The sequence below is a fragment of the Heterodontus francisci genome, chromosome 34 (assembly GCF_036365525.1).
Source record: "Heterodontus francisci isolate sHetFra1 chromosome 34, sHetFra1.hap1, whole genome shotgun sequence".
Classification (NCBI taxonomy): Eukaryota; Metazoa; Chordata; class Chondrichthyes; order Heterodontiformes; family Heterodontidae; genus Heterodontus; species Heterodontus francisci.
In genome coordinates, this window is record NC_090404.1 from 6,090,940 (window position 1) to 6,109,519 (window position 18,580).

The 18,580-nt window shown below is 45.5% G+C and overlaps 1 protein-coding gene, 1 long non-coding RNA gene and 1 gene segment (V, D, J or C); 1 reads left to right on the forward strand and 2 right to left on the reverse strand.

Moving 5' to 3' along the window:
• Positions 1–8,077, reverse strand: part of LOC137348980 (uncharacterized) — a 28,872-nt gene extending 20,795 nt beyond the window's left edge. Inside the window, exons 1-2 of the long non-coding RNA XR_010969184.1 lie at positions 7,738–8,077; positions 4,344–4,460 (exon numbers count right to left, since the gene is read on the reverse strand). This is a non-coding gene — a long non-coding RNA (uncharacterized lncRNA). The remainder of the gene's footprint in view (positions 1–4,343; positions 4,461–7,737) is intronic.
• Positions 1–18,580, reverse strand: part of LOC137348552 (Ig heavy chain C region, secreted form-like) — a 703,592-nt gene that overhangs the window by 79,730 nt on the left and 605,282 nt on the right.
• On the forward strand, positions 7,953–18,312 carry LOC137348970 (zinc finger protein 436-like). 4 transcript variants are annotated; one of them, XR_010969179.1, is made up of 4 exons: positions 8,271–8,314; positions 8,835–8,920; positions 9,931–11,481; positions 15,723–18,312. XR_010969179.1 is itself a non-coding variant. In XM_068014217.1 (3 exons), exon 3 carries the CDS (start codon positions 10,287–10,289, stop codon positions 10,965–10,967), a length of 681 nt encoding a protein of 226 aa, XP_067870318.1. In that variant the 5' UTR covers positions 7,953–8,092; positions 8,835–8,920; positions 9,931–10,286; the 3' UTR covers positions 10,968–18,312. The 4 variants fall into 4 exon arrangements, 3 of the variants coding, with proteins under 3 accessions (XP_067870318.1, XP_067870316.1, XP_067870317.1); XM_068014217.1 differs by lacking the exon at positions 8,271–8,314 and adding an exon at positions 7,953–8,092 and having other exon boundaries at positions 9,931–18,312; XM_068014215.1 differs by having other exon boundaries at positions 9,931–18,312.

An 18,580-nucleotide genomic window follows, 5' to 3' on the forward strand; every position in this document is an offset into this window, starting at 1 on the left:
TTTCAGGTTTGTGATGTTTCATCAACAGAAAATGCTGGAAATACTCTCTGTTCTTATATTCTATACCTCTGCTAATAATAGAAAGTATCCCATATGCATTCTTAACCACTTTATCTACCTGTTCTGCTATCCTCAGGGATCCGTGGACATGCACTCTCTGTTCCTCTACCGTCTCAGTATTCCGCCAGTAATATTGTATTCCCTGCCTAGTTAGCCTTCTCTAAATGCGTTATCTCACAATTCGAGTCATAGAGTCATACATACAGCACCGAAACAGGCCCTTCAGCCCACCGAGTCCGTGCCGACCATCAACCACCCATTTATACTCATCCTACATTAATCCCATTTTCTCTTTCACATCCCCTCAATTCTCCTACCACCTACCTACACTAGGGACAATTTTTTTTTTTTTTACAAAGGCCAATTTACCTATCAACCCACAAGTCCCTGGCTATGGGAGGAAACCGGAACACCAGGAGGAAACCCACGTGGTCACAGGGAGAACTTGCAAACTCCACACAGGCAGTACCCAGAACTGAACCCGGGGCACTGGAGCTGTAAGGCTGTGGTGCTCACCACTGTGCCGTCCTCCGGATTCAACTCCATTTGCCTCCTTTCTGCTCACTTGATCAGTCCATTGATATCTTCCTACAGTCTAAAGCTTTCTTCCTATCAACCACAAGGCTGAAAACGTCTTAATCATGCCCCCTACTTTAAAATCCAAATCATTGATATACATTGATATAACTATAGTACCGAGCCATGTGGGACCCCATTGGAAACAGCCTTCCAGTCACAAAAACACCTCTCGACAATGTAAAAGGAGGTTACGTAAAATGACGTCGAATACACAGCACATAAACAGGCCATTCAGTCCAACTAGTCTGTGCTGCTGCTTATACACCTCATGTGTCTGCTCCCATTATACCCATCTCATTTCAGCCTTTCAACAGACCTTTCATTCCCTTTACTCTCATGTTTTCATCTAGTTTCCTTCTGCCCACTCTGAGTAAAGAAATCTCTCCTATTTCCCTGTTGGATTTATTAGTAACTGTATTCATGGCCTCTAGATTTGAATTCATTCACAAGTGGAAACATTCTCTCCACATCTACCCTCTCCAACCCACTGATAACATTAAAGAGCTCTATCACATCACTGCTGAGTCTTCTCTTTTCGAATAAAAAAGCCCCAATCTGTTCAATGTTTCCTGATAGCTATAAGGTCTCAGTTTACAAAAGCCATCACTGGCAGTCCAGGATAGAAATTCCCAACATTCTCTCCTCCTGCTTCCTGGCCCAGGATGGTCGTGTATGCGCTCTGCTGCACATTCCTTCCTATAAAGATGGTGGCCGTTAACCCGTGTCTGTCACAGGGAGAAGCCCCGCAGCTGCCGCCCCACTTGGTGCAAATGCAGGACCGGTAGCTTCTTATTCAGGGTTTGAGACCTACACTGGGTGTTTACAAAGCCTCCCCACACACCGGCTCCGTTCCTCTCCGGTACTCGGCGGTTTCTCACTTGTTGCAGATCTGACACAACAGCCTACATCCAGTTCCTGCGTCCGCACTGCCCATGCTCCAGTCACAAACTGCACCGCGACTGAGCGGGGTCTTCTGTTATGAGGATACAGCACATTCTCTCCTGTGGGGAATGCTGGGTAACAGCTCCGTCATTGAAAGACGGTATTACAGACAAGAAAATAATGTGATCCGATTGCGTTTGCAGCCAAAGGGCCAAGATATAAAATTAATGATCAACTGATACAGAAACTCTAGTGTACATGCTCTCCACCATTATTCTGTCCTGGATGTAATTAACAGCAGCAACAATAGCAGATCCATCCCCAACAGTCAGATGAGAACTCACTGGTCTGTCAGCAGGTGAGGTGAACAAGTGAATCTCTTCCCACACTCCCTTCCTAACAGCACTGTAGGTGTATCTACCCCACCTGGATTGCAGCAGTTCATGAAGGCAGCTCACCACCAACTTCTCAAGGACAATTACGGATGGGTAATAAATGCTGGCCTAACCAGCGACGCCTACATGCCACAAGTAAAAAAACATACACAACATTTCAACAGCCTCTTGGCAGCAAGAATGCACTGACTATTCATCAAATCCTTTCAACTTTTAAAGATGGTGTGTTTATAGATGGGAAAACTGAGCAAATCCCTTCGCCTACTTGAACTCAAAGTTACTACAGCATAGAAGGAAGCCATCGAGTCCATGCCGGTTGACTGTAAAGCCATCCAGTCAATCCCACTCTCCTGTTCTATCCCCATAGCACTGCAACACTCAAGAAGCACAACACCATCAAGGACAACGCAGCCCGCTTGATTGGCACCCCATCCACCACCCTCAACATTCACTCCCTCCACCACCAATGCACAGTGGCAGCAGTGTATACCATCTACAAGATGCACTGCAGCAACGCACCAAGGCTCCTTAGACAGCACCTTCCAAACCCACGACCTCTACCACCCAGAAGGACAAGGGCAGCAGATGCATGGGAACACCACCAGCTGCAAGCTCCCCTCCAAGCCACACACCATCCTGACTTGGAACTATATCGCCGTTACTTCACTGTCGCTGGGTCAAAGTTCTGGAACTCCCTAACAGCCCTGTGGGTGTACCTACCCCACATGGACTGCAGCGGTTCAAGGCAGTGGCTCCACCACCTTCTCAAGAGCACTTAGGGATGGGCGATAAATGCTGTCCTAGCCAGCAATGCCCACATCCCATAAATGAATAAAATAAAACCCTGAATATTGTCTTGTTTTTGTTCATTAACTTTCTAAATTTCCCCTCCAACTATTTAGTTTGAAGCCCTCTCTGCAGCCCTAGTTTTACAATTTGCCAGGATACTGGTCCCAGCATAGTTCAGCTGAAGGTCATCCCAATAGTACAGCTCCCTCTTTCCTCTGTCCCATGAATTGAAACCATTTCTTCCACACCAATCTTTCAGCCACGCATTCAACTCTCTGATCATACTTACCCTGAAGCCAATTTGCTCGTGGCTCAGGTAGTGATCCAGAGATTATCATCTTTGTGGTTCAGCTTTCTCATTTAGCCCCAGGTACTCATACTCCTTCAGCAGAACCTTTTTCTTAGTCCTACCTATGTCGTTGGCACCCACATGGACTACGGCAACTGGATCCTTCCCCTCCCACTCCAAGTTCCTCTCCAGCCCTGAGGGGCTGCCCTTAACCCTGGTACCGGGCAGGCAACACAGCATTTGGGGCTCTCACTCTCATTTGCGAAGAACAGTATCTATCTCCCTAACTATACTGTTCCAACGACGACATTCTTTTTTACTCTGCCCACTTGAATGGTCCCCTGCAGCAAGTGCTGTGGTCAGTTTGCAGTCCCTGCTCTCATCCACACAAGCTGCAAGAACCTTGAACCTGTTGGACAAGTGCTACCCTCTGGGTCCCCATACCTGCCTCATTCACAGTCACACCCTCCTGTCCCTGACCATGGACCAAATCTGAAGTATCTAGCCTAAGGGGTGTGACTGCCTCCTGGAACAAAGCGTCCAGGTGATTTTCCCTTTCCCTATTACATCGCAGTGTCCGATTCTCAGATTCTACCTCATCAACTCTGAGTTGAAGTTCCTCGAGCTGCAGACACTTACTGCAGATATGGTTGCTGTGGAACACACTGAGACTCACTAGCTCCCACATACTACAGCAGCAACACATCACCTGCCCTGCCACCTGTATTATGTTTTACTTAACTAATTAGGTTTCATGTTTAGAAATATCACTGATAATTTATAGTTATATGAAGTAGTTTAATTAGTTATCATACAAATTTAATAAAATACTTTTATCTCGCCAGTACCAATTTAAACTACTGACTCAGTTTAAAAAAGAAAAAAACCATAAAACTAACCAACCAATCACCTTCCTTCTCCCTAATTCATGCCTCTGGGCTTCAGCTCTCACTGTGTCCGGCTCCCTCTCGTGGATCACTGTCGTTCTGTAAAAGACCAGAACAGCACCTCCTCCCTCACTGAACCAAATTCCCACATTTAGCGAATTCCCGAGTTCTCGGTCTCGCAGGACTCAGTCAAGCAGAACTCTGTGCTGCTTACTTTGTGCGTTTGAAAATCCTCCTGTATTTATACGAACTAGAATTCCAGAGACTCCAGCCAAGCCCTGTTGACTAGGGAACTAGTTCTAACTAGCTACCGAAGTAACTAACTGTGCAGCTGACACTAGCAGGCAGCTTGTTTACCACTGACTAAGATTGAAAGAAACTACAATTTAATCAAGTTAAATACGAAACAGAAACTTGACTAGGTTTTAGAAAGAGATCAACCCTTGAAATTGCCACACTTACCAAATTCCCGAATTAAGCACTCTGTCACACAGCACTCAGTCGTGGTTCTTGTTACATTAGCCCAGAGGCCGTGACTTCGAATCCTGCCTCGGCAGTTTAAGAATTGAAAGTCAAAATCTGGAAATAAGAAGTTGGTTGTCAGTAGAAATGACCATGAAGCTGCTGGATTGCCTAAGAACGCTCATTTATACAGTACCTTTCCTGACCTCAGGGCATTCCAAAGCACTTTACAGCCAATTAAGCACCTTTAAAATGTGTACTTACTCTTGTAATGTTGGATAACGTGGGCAGCCCAAGCTGTGCACAGCAAGATCCCACAAATTGTACAGGGATAAAGGATCGGATAGTCCGCTTTTTCACAATTGGCATAAAATTGGTTCATTAATTCCCCTTGAGGGATGGAAACCTGCTGACCGTACCCGGACTGGGCCTGTATATGTGACTATTAACTGCCCCCTGAAGTGGCTGAATGAGCCACTGTCATATGAAACCTGTTCAGAGAGGCAGCCGCCCACCACCAGCACCTTCTCAAGGGGCGACAAGGGACAGAGTAATAAATGCCAGCAATGCCCACATCCCAAGAACTTACCCAGGAACAGTCTATTTTAGATCTCGTAATGTGTCATGACGTAGGATTAATAAGAGATATTGTAGTTAAGGATCCTCTGAGGGGGGTGGGGTAGCGGTCACAACATGGTAGAATTTCAAATTCAGTTTGAGGGCGAGCAACTCGGGTCTCAAACTAGCGTCCTCAACTTAAACAAGGGCAATTATAGAGGAATGAAGAAAGAGCTGTCTACAGCGGGCTGGGAAGATAGACTACGGTGAAGGTTAGTGGATGAGTAGAGGCAGACATTTAAGCAGATATTTCATAATGCTGAGCAAAAACTTATCCCGCTCAAAAAGAAGGACTCGATGAAAAGGATGAACCACCCGTGGTTAACAAAGGCAGTAAAGGAGAGTATCCAATCAAAAAGTAAGGCATACGAAGCAGCAAAAACTAGTGGCAGGCCAGAGGATTGGGAATTTTTTAGGAACCAGCAGCAGAGGGAGAAAATTGATTATGAAAGTAAATTGGCAAGAAATATAAAAACAAACAGCAAGAGCTTCTACAGGTATATAAAAAGAGTAGCTAAAGTGAGCGTGGGACCCTTGGAGGATGCGACTGGAGAATTGATAACGGGGAACAGGGAAGTGGCAGATAATTTAAACCAATATTTTGCATCGGTCTTCACGGTGGAGAACACTATAAACATCCCACAGATATCAGATAAGCAAGGAGCTAATGGGAGGAAAGATGTTGTAACAGTCTCTATCACGAGGGACAAAGTATTTGACAAACTAATGGGACTAAAGGCTGACAGGTCGCCAGGACCTGATGGCCTACATCCAAGGTTTTTAAAGGAAGTGGCTGCAGGGATAGTGGAGGCATTGGTCAAAATATTCCTGAACTCACTGGATTCCGAGAGGGTCCCAGCAAATTGGAAAACCACTAATGTGATGTCCCTATTCAAGAAGGGAGGGAGACAAAAAGCAGGCCAGTCAGCCTAACATCGGTCGTTGGGAAAATGCTAGAGTCCATTATTAAGGAAGAGATAGCAGAACATTTAGAAAAGCTTAATGCAATCAAACAGAGTCAACATGGTTTTGTGAAAGGGAAATCATGTTGGACAAATTTGCTAGAGCTCCTTGACGATATAACAAGCAGAGTTGATAAAGGGGAATGGGTAGATGTAGCGTATTTGGATTTCCAGAAGGTGTTCAAAAAGGTGCCACTTCAAACATTATTGCACAAGATAGGAGCTCACAGTTTTGGGGGTAATGTACTAGCATGGATTGAGGATTGGTTAATACACAGAAGACAGAGAGTCGGGAATAATGGGTCTTTTTCAGGTTGGAAAGACGTAACTCGTGGAGTGCCACAAGGATCAGTACTAGGGTTTCAATTATTTACTATCTATATTAATGACTTTGAAGAGGGGGCAGAGTGTAATATATCCAAATTTGCTGACATGGAGGGCATGTTGTGATGAGGACATAAGGAATCTGCAAGGGGATATAGATAGGTTGAATGAGTGGGCAAAAACTTGGCAGATGGAGTTTAATGTAGGAAAGTGTGAGGTCATGCACTTTGGTAGGAAGAATCAAAAGGCAGACTATTATTTAAATAGACAGAGACTCCAAAAAAGTGCTGCACAGAGGGATCTGGGTGTTCTTGTACATGAAACACAAAAAGTTAGCATGCAGGTGCAGCAAGTAATTAAGAAGGCATATGGAATTTTGACCTTTATTGCGAGGGGGTTGGAGTTTAAAAATAGGGAAGTCTTGTTACAACTGTACAGGGTGTTGGTGAGGCTGCACCTGGAGTACTGTGTACAGTTTTGGTCCCCGTATTTAAGAAAGGATATACTGGCATTGCAGGCAGTTCAGAAGAGATTCACTCGGCTGATTCCTAGGATGAAGGGGTTGACTTATCAAGAACTGCTGAACAGGTTGGGCCTTTATTCATTGGAGTTTAGAAGAATGAGAGGTGATCTTATTGAAACGTACAAGATTCTGAGGGGACTTGACAGGGTAGATGTTGAGAAGATGTTTACACTAGTGAGGAAATGTCAAACTAGGGTACATTCTTTCTTTCTTTTGGGCCTCCTTATCTCGAGAGACAATGGATACGCGCCTGGAGGTGGTCAGTGGTTTGTGAAGCAGCGCCTGGAGTGGCTATAAAGGCCAATTCTGGAGTGACAGGCTCTTCCACAGGTGCTGCAGAGAAATTTGTTTGTCGGGGCTGTTGCACAGTTGGCTCTCCCCTTGTGCTTCTGTCTTTTTTCCTGCCAACTACTAAGTCTCTTCGACTCGCCACAATTTAGCCCTGTCTTTATGGCTGCCCGCCAGCTCTGGCGAATGCTGGCAACTGACTCCCACGACTTGTGATCAATGTCACACGATTTCATGTCGCGTTTGCAGACGTCTTTATAGCGGAGACATGGACGGCCGGTGGGTCTGATACCAGTGGCGAGCTCGCTGTACAATGTGTCTTTGGGGATCCTGCCATCTTCCATGCGGCTCACATGGCCAAGCCATCTCAAGCGCCGCTGACTCAGTAGTGTGTATAAGCTGGGGGTGTTGGCCGCTTCAAGGACTTCTGTGTTGGAGATATAGTCCTGCCACCTGATGTCTGATACATAGTTACAGAATAAGGGGACACTCATTTAAAATTATCAACCAGGTTTTCTCGCATCCATTGCCTTCCCCTCAAAGGCTGTGACATTGAAATCCCCGTGTTTCAGTGTTTTGGGTGGCCCCAGTCAGTCATGGCCTCCTCAGGAGCGGCGGCTGCTGCCGCCTCCCACTCGAGTCCCAGGCTCTCTCCGCGGCCTTGCTCCTGGCCGCTCACCTGCTGCTGCTGCTTAGCTCGATGGCCCACCTGTGCCGGCGCGCGCCGTTATCAAGCCCCGCCCCCGCAGCCATGGCAACGCCGGCGACCGTTCGCGGAAAATTATCCGATTATTGTCCAGCTCCGCTTTTGGAGAAATGCCAAACCCCGCCCCCATAATCGCCATCTTTGTTCGGGGCAAATCTGCAAGAACGCTGTTAAAAGAGGAGAAATGAAGCACCGCAGCCCCATAGAAAGATGGGCGTCACTCCCGAAAAGGACATTTCACAATATTGTTTATTTGTAAAAAAAAAAGATCTTATGAAAGCTGGGGTGGACCTCATTTCCAGTCCTTCTTGGGCGAAATATTATGCAGGTATATTTTAATGTTGACTTACTTGCACGCATTCATTTCTCCTTACAAAGACGGCCGAAATCGCTAAGCCTGCCTTTGAAGCTTTCAATGGTGGAGAATTTAATCAGCCCGATTCACTTTGCTGGAGACCAGTGCGCAGGCGCGGGGCTGGACTGTCACTGGAGCATGCGCAATGTCACTTTGATCAGACCTTTGTGAGTGGTGGAGACAGTTTAGCAGCGGGTGAGAGTTGGACTGAGGATCAGGGCAGGAATGGAGCCGGCAGGAGGCTTCAGAAACAGCTTGTGTAGGCCGCAAGCCCCGAATAAGAACCTCCAGGTCCCGCGTTTGCAGCTCCGAGGCTTTTTTCCGGGGAAGAAGCCCCTGCTAATGGCCGCCATCTTGGTTGAGCGAGGAGCAGAGCGCATGCGCAGCCATTTTGGTGACGACACCGTGGGCGGGACTTCAGGGTCCCAGTGACCAGGGGAGAAAATCACTGACTCTGATTTGATTCTCACTCTGCACACAGGGGCTGGAGAACTGAACCCAGTCAGAATAGAGGGAGGGAGAAAACTGGTATTGGTGGAAAGAAATGCTACAGATACTGCGATGAGTACAAGGAGGAGGGAGAGTTTGTGGGACGGGGATTTACAGCTTTGGGGGAACAAGAGAGGAAAAAAATGTTCCATAAGAAACTAGAATTGTCTGTTCTGAATTTCTATCCTGTACTGACAGTGATGACATTTGTAAACTCCTTTTACAGGCATTAGACGGGGAGGATTTTCAGACATTGATTTTATTCTCACTCTGTAAACAGCGGGTTTCCAATCATCTCTCCTGAAGGTGCTGGTAAGTGTCGGGATTACTGTTTACATCCCACTGAATTGTAACAGAAATGATCTGAAATAGATGAATTGAGTCTGGAAGACCGACGTGCCAAATTGAAAGATGAGATGCTGTTCCTCGAGCTTCTCTTGAGCCTCATTAGAACAGTGTAGGAGGCCAAGGATAGAGAGTGGGAGTGGAACAGAGAATTATGACAGGCAACCAGAAGCTCAGGGTCATGCTTGTGAACAGAAATAAGTCACCTAATCGGTTTTTGTTCTCAGCAGTGTAGAGGAAACTGCATCGTGGGCAGTGACTGCAGTATACTAAATTGAAAGTACAAGAAGTAAATCTCTGTTTGACCTTGAGCGAGTGTTTGTGGCCTTGGACAGTGAGAAGAGGGGAGTTCAAAGGGCAAGTGTTATGTCTCATGTGTTTGCATGGGAAGGGGAAAGGGTGTTGGATGTGATAGAGGTTTGGACCAGGGGGGTCGCAGTGGGAATAGTCCCACCAGAATGCTGAAAGGGGAGGGGAAGATGTGTTTGGTGGAATCACACAGGAGGTGGGGGAAAGGATGGAGGATATGTTAAATCTGGAGGCTGGTGGGGTGAAAGGTGAGGACAAGGGGAACCCTATAGTGTTTCTGGGAGATGGGGAACGGGTGAGTGCAAGAATGTGAGAAATGGAATGGAACAGGAAGAGGAGGCTGGAGGGAGCAGGTTAACAAACCCGGGGCAACGTGGGTTTCACACACACTGAGTGTAGTCCCCAGGAAACATTATCTGATTTACAAACACCAGGTATAGATCTCAAACCCTGAATAAGAACATTCCAGTCACGTGTTTGTACTGAGTGGGGAGGCAGTTGCAGGACCTCTCCCAGAGACAGGCCTGGGTTATTGGCCGTCATCTTTATAGGAAGAAATGTGGAACAGGAAAATGTGCTGTCATCGTGGGTCAGGAAGCAGGAGGAAAGAATGTTGTGATTTTCTTTCCTGGACTGACAGTGATGGCTTTTCTAAACTCCTTTTACAGGGTTTAAAAGGGAAGGATTTACACACAGCAAACTCAAACTAAACATCACATCAAGATCTGACAGCGACTCGATTCATCAGGACCCAAATATCATTGTCCTTGGAATGCGGAAGGAGAAATGTTTGTCTGTTCTGTCTGTCAGAAAAGATTTCAAACATCAGTTTGACTGGAAAAGCATCGAGACACACCTGAGTGAGAGTGTTCCAGTGCACTGACTGTGGAAAGAGCTTTAACCAGTTACACAGCCTGAAAAAACATCACATCATTCACAGTGGGGAGAACCTGTACATGTGTTGTGTGTGTGGATGAGGTTGAATTGAACATCCACCCTGGAAAGAAACAAGGACACTCGCACCATGGAGAAACCGTGGAAATGTAGAGACTGTGGGAAGAGATTCAAATGCCCGTCTAAACTGGAAACTCATCGACGCAGTCACACTGGGGAGAGGCCGTTCACTTGCTCCATGTGTGGGAAGGGATTCACTCAGTTATCCACCCTGGTGACACACCAGCGAGTTCATTCTGATAACAAGCCTTTCAAATGTTCTGACTGTGAGAAGGACTTTAAAAGGGAAAAGGATCTGGTGAGACACCAACGCACTCACACTGGGGAGAGGCCATTCACCTGCTCTGTGTGTGGGAAAGGATTTACTCAGTCATCTCACCTGCTGAGACACCAGCGCACTCACACACACACTGGGGAGAAGCCCTTCCCCTGCTCCGTGTGTGGGAAGGGATTCACTCAGTCATCCAACCTGCTGACACACCAGCGAGGTCACACTGGGGAGAGGCCATTTACCTGCTCTGTTTGTGGGAAAGGATTCGCTCAGTCATCCACCCTGGTGACACACCAGCAAGTTCACTCTGACAACAAACCTTTTAAATGTTCTGACTGTGAGAAAAACTTTAAAAGGAAAAAGGAGCTGGTGATTCACCAACGCACTCACACTGGGGAGAGGCCGTTCACCTGCTGTGTGTGTGGGAAAGGATTCGCTCAGTCAGGTAACCTGCTGACACACCAGCGAGTTCACAAGTAACTGCAGGGATTGGATTCTGCTGTTATTGCTGCTGTTAATCACATCCAGTACTGACCATGTTCATTCTGACAGTTGGGGTATGTTTCTGCTGATGTTCATAACCCTCTAACTTGGCTGGATAAAAAATGAATAAATCAGCTTTGTTTCCAACACACTGCGTGGCAAGTATTTGTTTTCTGCAGGAAAAGAGGAGACAAATTGAAATACTGCTGTTATAATAAAAGCAAAATACTGTGGATGCTGGAAATCTGAAATAAAAACAAGAAATGCTGGAAATACTCAGCAGGTCAGGCAGCATCTGTGGAGAGAGAAGCAGAGTTAACGTTTCGGGTCAGTGACCCTTCTTCGGAATTACTACTTCTTCGAAATACTGCTGTTTACTGTTCCATTTTTGGGCCTTTTCTCCTCTGTTAAAGAAAGACTTGTATTTTTGTAGCTCCTTTCATGACATCAGGACGTCTCAAAACACTTTACAGCCAATGAAGTTCTTTTAAATTGCAGCCAATGTTATAAGGTAGGAAATGAGGCAGCTTATTTGCGCACAGCAAGCTCCCACAGACAGCAATGTGATGATGCCCAGATAAACTGCTTTTGTGATGTTAATTGAGTGATAACTAGTGGCCAAGACTCTGTGGAGAATTGCCCTGCTCTTCACAAAAGCTTCTGTTCCAGACAGGTGGTAAGGGTTGTGGGTGGTTTCCACTGTTCACCTCCCAACTGAACACAATCTATTTTTTTAACCAATCCTGAAATGATTGCAACTACACTCGTACACACGTTCACCCACACACATATACAAGAACAAGTAGAGAAAAGTGAAGGGTGGTGGGGAAAGGAGAACAAAAGGGAAGGAATGTGATCGGGCAGAGGGCAGGAGAGATTAAATGACAAAGATGTCGTGGAACAAAGGCAAAGGGAGTACGAATAGTTGTGGTGAAAGTCAAAGCATTAATCCAGAGAGTGTGTTAATGGCAGAACAATGAACAGCTCTGTCCAAAAGCTGAAACATGAAAAACTAAATTTAAGACAGGCGTGTGGTTAAAAAAAATTTTTTTAAAGCTAATCATGCTCTGAAGTTGTTGAGTCCAGAAGGCAGAGAAGGTGCTGTTCCTGCAGTTTGCATTCATGTTCACTGGAACACTGCAGCAGGCCAAGAACAGAAATGCGGGCATGAGAGCAGAGCGATGGTGAGGAGAGAGGAGATAAAAGGGCAGATATTACACCTCCTGCGATTGCATGGGAAGGGGACAAGGTGTCGGGTGATGGAGGAGTGGACCAGGGTGTTGCGGAGGGAACAATCCCTTCAAAATGCTGACAGGGAGGTAAGGGAAAGATGTCTTTGGCGGTGCCATCACGCTGGAGGTGGTGGAAATGGCGGAGAACGATCCTTTGGCTCTGAAGGCTGGTGGAGTGGAAAGTGAGGACAAGGAGAACCCTATCGCGGTTCTGGGAGGGAGACGAAGGTGTGAGGGCAAAAGTGCAGGAAATGGGTCAGACATGATCGAGGGCCCTGTCAACCACAGTGGGGAGGAATCCATGATTGAGGAAAAAGGAAGACATATCAGAAGCGCTGTCATGGAAGGTAGCATCATCAGAACAGATGTGTTGGAGATGGAGAAACTGGGAGAATGGAATGGAGTCCTTACAGGAGGTAAGGTGTGAGGAAGTGTAGTTGAGGTAGCTGTGGGAGTCGGTGGGCTTATCATGAATATTAGTGAACAGCCTATCCCCAGTGATGGAGACAGAGAAGTCGAGGAAGGGAAGTGTCGGAGATGGATCATGTAAAAGGTGAGAGAAGGGTGGAAATTGGGAGCAAAGCTGATGTTTTCCAGTTCGGGGTGGAAGCAGGAAACGGCACTGATTTCAGTCATCAATCTACCGGAAAAAGAGTTGGGGGAGGGGGCCTGAGTAGGAATGGAACAAGGAATGTCCGGCATATCCCACAAAAAGACAGGCAGAACTGCAACCCATGCAGGTACCCATAACACCTTTTATTCAGAGGAAGTGAATGGAGTTGAAGGAGAAGTTGTTCAATGGGAAGACAAGTTCAGCCAGGCGGAGGAGGGTGCTTGTGGATGGGGACCGGTTGGGCCTCTGTTTACGGAAGAAGTGAAGAGCCCTCAACCCATCCTGGTGGGGGATGGAGGTGTTGAGACGTCCATAGTGAAGAGCAGATGGTTAGGGCCAAGAAACTGAAAATTGTCAAAATGACGTGGGATGTCAGAAGAGTCACAGACGTAAGTGGGAAGAGCCTGGACCAAGGGAGAAAGGACAGAGTCAAGATAGGAAGAAATACATTCAGTAGGGCAGGAACTGGCTGAAACAATGGGTCTCCCAGGACAGTCCCGCTTGTGGATTTTAGGAAGGAGATGGAAGCGGACTGTCTGAGGTTGCGGGACTATGAGGTTGGAAGCTGTAGAGGGAAGATCTCCGGTGGAGATGAGGTTAGTGACAGTCCTGTAGACAGTAGCTTGATGTTCGATGGGGGGAGGGTGTCATGGTCCAGGGGGAGGTAGAACGAAGTGTCTGAGAGTTGGCGTTCAGCCCCTGCAAGGTAGAGTCTGGTACACTAGACAACAACAGCACCACCCTTGTCAGCAGGTTTGATCACAATGTTGGGGTTGGACCTGAGAGAAGGGAGTGCAGCAAGTTTGGAGGGAGTGAGTGAGGGGAGTGGAGAAATTGAGATGGCCGATGTCACGCCAACAGTTCTCAATGAAAAGATCAAGAGTGGGTAACAGGCCAGAGGAAGGGGTCCAGGTGAAAGGAAAATACTGGAGGTGGATGAAAGGGTCCGCTGGTCGAATAAGTGAGCGCAGAGGTGAAGCCACAGAAGAAGAGTTCAACATCAGGCTGAGCATGAAATTCATTGAGGTGGGGGCGTAAGGGGATAAAACTGAGTCCTTTATTCATCAGTACAGATCGTTCACCATTAGAAAGGGGAATATCAGAGGTTATTGTGATACACGGCAAGGGGTCAGATTAGGAGAAGGGATGGGGTTATAGGGAGGTGAAGGGGAAGAAGGATCTGGAGGGGTATTGGTACCCATGAGCTGCTGGAGCTTGTGTTCCTTAACACCTGAAAGGAATGAGGAAAAGGTTTTTGTTAATGTGTAGGATAAGACAGAGAATGAAATGAAACTGCGGAGTAGAATAGCTTTGAGATGAGGTGAGGCGGTGTTTCTGGAGAGAGAGGTCCAATGTGCACGTGGCGGCGCATGGCACTGAGCGTGGATCTCAGGATGTGGTGAGAACAGCAGTCCGAGGGACGTTGTATTTCTTGGAGATACCTGTAATCCTGGGTGGATTCAAAACACGGAGATGTTTTTGAATTGAATTGAATTGAAACAAGGAAAGCGTGAAGTAGCCACATCCTGGGCCATTGTCAGTCACCAAAGGGAGGAAGATTTGCATCTTTCAGAAGAAGCAAGATGTGAGAGACTTCTAGTTTAAACGGTAGCTCTCTCTCTCTCTCGAGAGAGACCCAGGAAAAAGCATCACCAAAGCTTGTCCAGCTGAGAGTTGGGAGAAAATCCAGCAAGCCAAAAAGGAAGGTACAATTCAATATGTGCAGCAGAGAATTGGAAGTGATCCCCTGTCCTTCAAACTGAACTTCCAATCAATAGAGAAATTTATAAACACCACAGGGCTGCAAGTAAAGGGAGATTGACCTCTGGGATAGTTCAACAGGTTTACCATTACCCCTGAAACCTTATCCCACTTTGAATCACTTACCCCTTTTCCACTCTATCTGTCTCTCGTGTGTGTGCGCGAGTGGATGCAGTTGTGACAATTTTCTGACTAGGCAAATTGTTCAATAAATAATTAATCTTCAGTTTTTATACCTACAAGAAAACCTGTCACTGTCTGATTATTTGACAAATAAAACCCTAATCGTAAAAAACATTTGCTGCAGTAAGGTGGGAGTTGAACAGTGGGAACCATCATAACCCACACCACGTGACCACAATGCTGTGTAGACCTGTGCTACTTCCTGCGTAGTCCCGTCTCCTAGTTCAAAGTCCTGGGTATCTCTGTCCAGCAATGCAAATCTCTGTGTCTCCACCCTGCCGTGCTAATTCCTTGGTATCCCTGCCACGCACTGCTAGTTCCACGCAACAGGCCTGTGAGCAAAGTTATAGCTCATGGAATAAATAGAACAGTAGCAACATGGATAGAGAATTGGCTGAGTGACAGTAAACAAACAGTAGTGGTTAATGGATGTTTTTCGGGCTGGAGGAAGGTTTGTAGTCGAGATCCCCAGGGGTCAGTGTTGGGACCCTTGCTTTTACTGATATATATTAACAACATAAACCTTGATGTACAGGGCACAATTTCAAAGTTTGCAGATGATACGAAGCTTGGAAGCATTGTGAACTGTGAGGATAGTGCAGGACTTCAGAAGGATACAGACAAGTTGGTGGAATGGGCAGACAGGTGGCAGATGACGTTCAATGCGGAGAAATGTGAAGTGATACATTTTGGTAGGAAGAACATGGAGAGAAAATATAAAATAAAGGATACAATTCTAAATGGGGGATGCACGAGCAGAAAGACCTGAGTGTATATGTGCATAAGTCATTGATGGTGGAAGGACAGATTGAGAATGTGGTTAATAAAGCATACAGTATCCTGGGCTTTATTAATTGGGGAATAGAGTACAAGAGCAAGGACGTTATGTTTGACTTGTATAAGACACTTCTGACCTTTCACTTTCACTGACCTGAAACGTTAACTCTGCTTCTCTCTCCACAGATGCTGCCAGACCTGCTGAGTATTTCCAGCACTTTCTGTTTTACTTATATTATAAGACACTAGTTTGGTCCTCAGCTAGAGTATTTCATTCAGTTCTGGGTGCTGCACATTTGGAAGGATGTGAAAACGTTAGAGAGGGTGCAATAAAGACTCACGATAATGGTTCCAGAGATGAGGACCTTTGGAGAAGTTGGGACTGTTTTCCTTGGAGAAGAGAAGGCTGAGAGGAGATTTGATAGCAGTATTCAAAATCATGAGGGGTCTGGACAGAGCACATGGGGAAAATCTGTTCCCACACGTGACAGGATTGAGAACGAGAGGGCACAGATTTAAAGTTCTGGGTAAAAGAAGCAAAAGTGACATGAGGAAAAGATTTTTTACATAGCGAGTGGTTAAGGTTTGGAATGCTCTGCCTGAGAGTTCGGTGGAGACAGGTTTAATTGAAGAATTCAAATGGGAATTAGACTGTTATATGAGAAGGAAGAATGTGCAAGGTTACAGGGAGAAGGTGGGGGAGTGGCACTAGCTGAGAGGCTCATTAGGAGAGCTGTTGCAGACGTGATGGGCTGAATAGCCTTCTTCTGCCCTGTAACAATTCTGTGACTACCTGAGCCACAAAGAAATTGGTGTAGGGTAAATAAGATCAGAGATTTGAATGCGTGGCTCAAAGATTGGTGTGGGGGAAATGGGTTTTGATTCATGGGGCACTGGGGAAAGAAGGAGCTGTACTATTGGGATTGCCTTCACCTGAACGCGCTGAGACGAGTGTCCTGGCGAATCGGATAACTGGGGCTGTAGATACCTGGCACCTCTTAGCTTGAACCATCACATCAACACTTGGAGCAAATGATTGGGCTGAGGCCTGTCTTGGATAAAACAACAAGGACCACTTGTCATCACAGAATCATAGAAATTTACAGCACAGGAGGCGGCCTTTCAGCCAATCGTATCTGTGCCAGTGAAAAACAATTATTCAGTCTATTGCCACTTTCCAGCTCTTGGTTCGTAATCCTGTAGATTACAGCACCGCAAGTGGATATCCCAGTCATTTTTAAATAGGATGAGAGTTTCTGCCTCTCCCACTCTTTCAGGGAGTGAGTTTCAGACCCCCACCACCTTCTGCGTGAAAAATGTCCTCAACTCCTCAAATCTAACAATTATTTTAAATCTATGCCTCCTGTACATTGACCTCTCTGCTGAGTGAAATAGGTTCTTCCTAACCAATCTATCTGGGCCCCTCATAATTTTATACCCTCTATTAAATCTCCCCTCAGCTTCCTCGGTTCCAAAGAAAACAACCCCAGCCTATCCAATCTTCATAGCTAAAATTCTCCAGTCCTGGCAACATCATTGTAAATCTTCTCTGTACTGTTTCTAGTGTGATCACATCTAACACAATGACCAGAACTGTACACAGTACTCTATCTGTGGTCTAACGAATGTTTTATTCCTGCATAACCACTCTCCCATCTTCGATTGACTTCAATGTAATGGAAACTGACAGTTGGAACCTGTCAGCATTTGAATGATATTTACAAATGATTCGAGGGCTTCTTCCAGTTGGGATCGTTTTCTGTTCTGTCCCCTCGAGGTGTTAAAGAACAGACATTCTCCTGTGCACAGTGAACTGCAGTGTTGGGAAGATGGTGGCATGGTGGTATGTCACTGGCTAATATCCTGGGGGTATGGGTTCATGGCAGATGGTGGAATTTAAATTCAATTAATTAAAAAATCTGGAATTGAAAGCTAGACTTAGTAATGGTGTTATGAAACTCTCATTGATTGTTGTAAAAACCCATCTGGTTCACTAATTTCCTAGTGGGAAAGAAATTACTCTGTCCATACCTGGTCTGGCCTACATATGACTCCAGATCCACAACAATTTTGTAAGATAGTTCAATTAGCAGTGATAAGTAATAATGCTTTAAATATTGTTAAAGTAACTATAATATGTGTAAGCTCAGTTAAACATGGTATGAGGCTGAGAAGCAAGCCTGATGCTGAGCCAAGGTTATGTAAAAAAACAAAGACTGGCAGGGCAGTGAAAAAGAAACCTTGAGTTAAATATGAAAAGAATGTAGTGGTATGTTTGAAACAAACAGATCATGAAAAACAGAATATTAAGATACAATTAAAACAGAAGGTTGAAAGCTTCTAAGATCTGTTTTCACTAGAGTTAAAAACATTGCTGTAACTCATGTAACACTGTTTGTATGAAGTGTCTAGATAAAGAATAAGTAAGTTGCAAGAAAATGGAATAGTGATACCAGAAAATTCAGCATAAATTTAATGTTAAAGTTTTAAAAAATAATGATTAAACAGAATGAGTGAGATAGCCCAGGCGATTGTCAGTTGCCACGTCGGCTCAAAGGAGAAACAGGATATAAAAGAACAGCTATTGAACAGAAGAAGCAGCACGAAAAACCCAGAGGAAAAAAAGAAGAGAATTTTCAGTCAACAGAACACGGCAAGAGAGAGACGGTGCCACAGTGACTCGTAGAGTTACTGCAGAGGTTCTGAGCAACAGACTGTGACTATTGTCTTTAAGTATTTTCGTTCTTTGCATTTACTGTAAACTAAATAAATCTGCTAGACCTATAACCAACATATACCTGTACCCATAGTGGTTTGTTGTAGTTATGGACAAGTCACCTGTTAGATTAAATTGAATCTGGAAATTAGCAAGAAAGCCACAATGTGACCTACTCTTAACTGCCCTCTGAAATGGTCTAGCAAGTCACTCAGTTCAGGGGCAATCAGGGATGGGCAACAAATGCTGCTCTGCCAGCGACACCCACATCCTAAGAAATAAGATTTTTTTTAAAAGAGGTGTTATCTTGTTAACTCTAAATATTGAA

What these genes read in the sequence shown, in the direction of transcription:
- LOC137348970 (XM_068014217.1), top strand. Translation starts at nt 10,287, where the DNA reads ATGGAGAAACCGTGGAAATGTAGAGACTGTGGGAAGAGATTCAAATGC.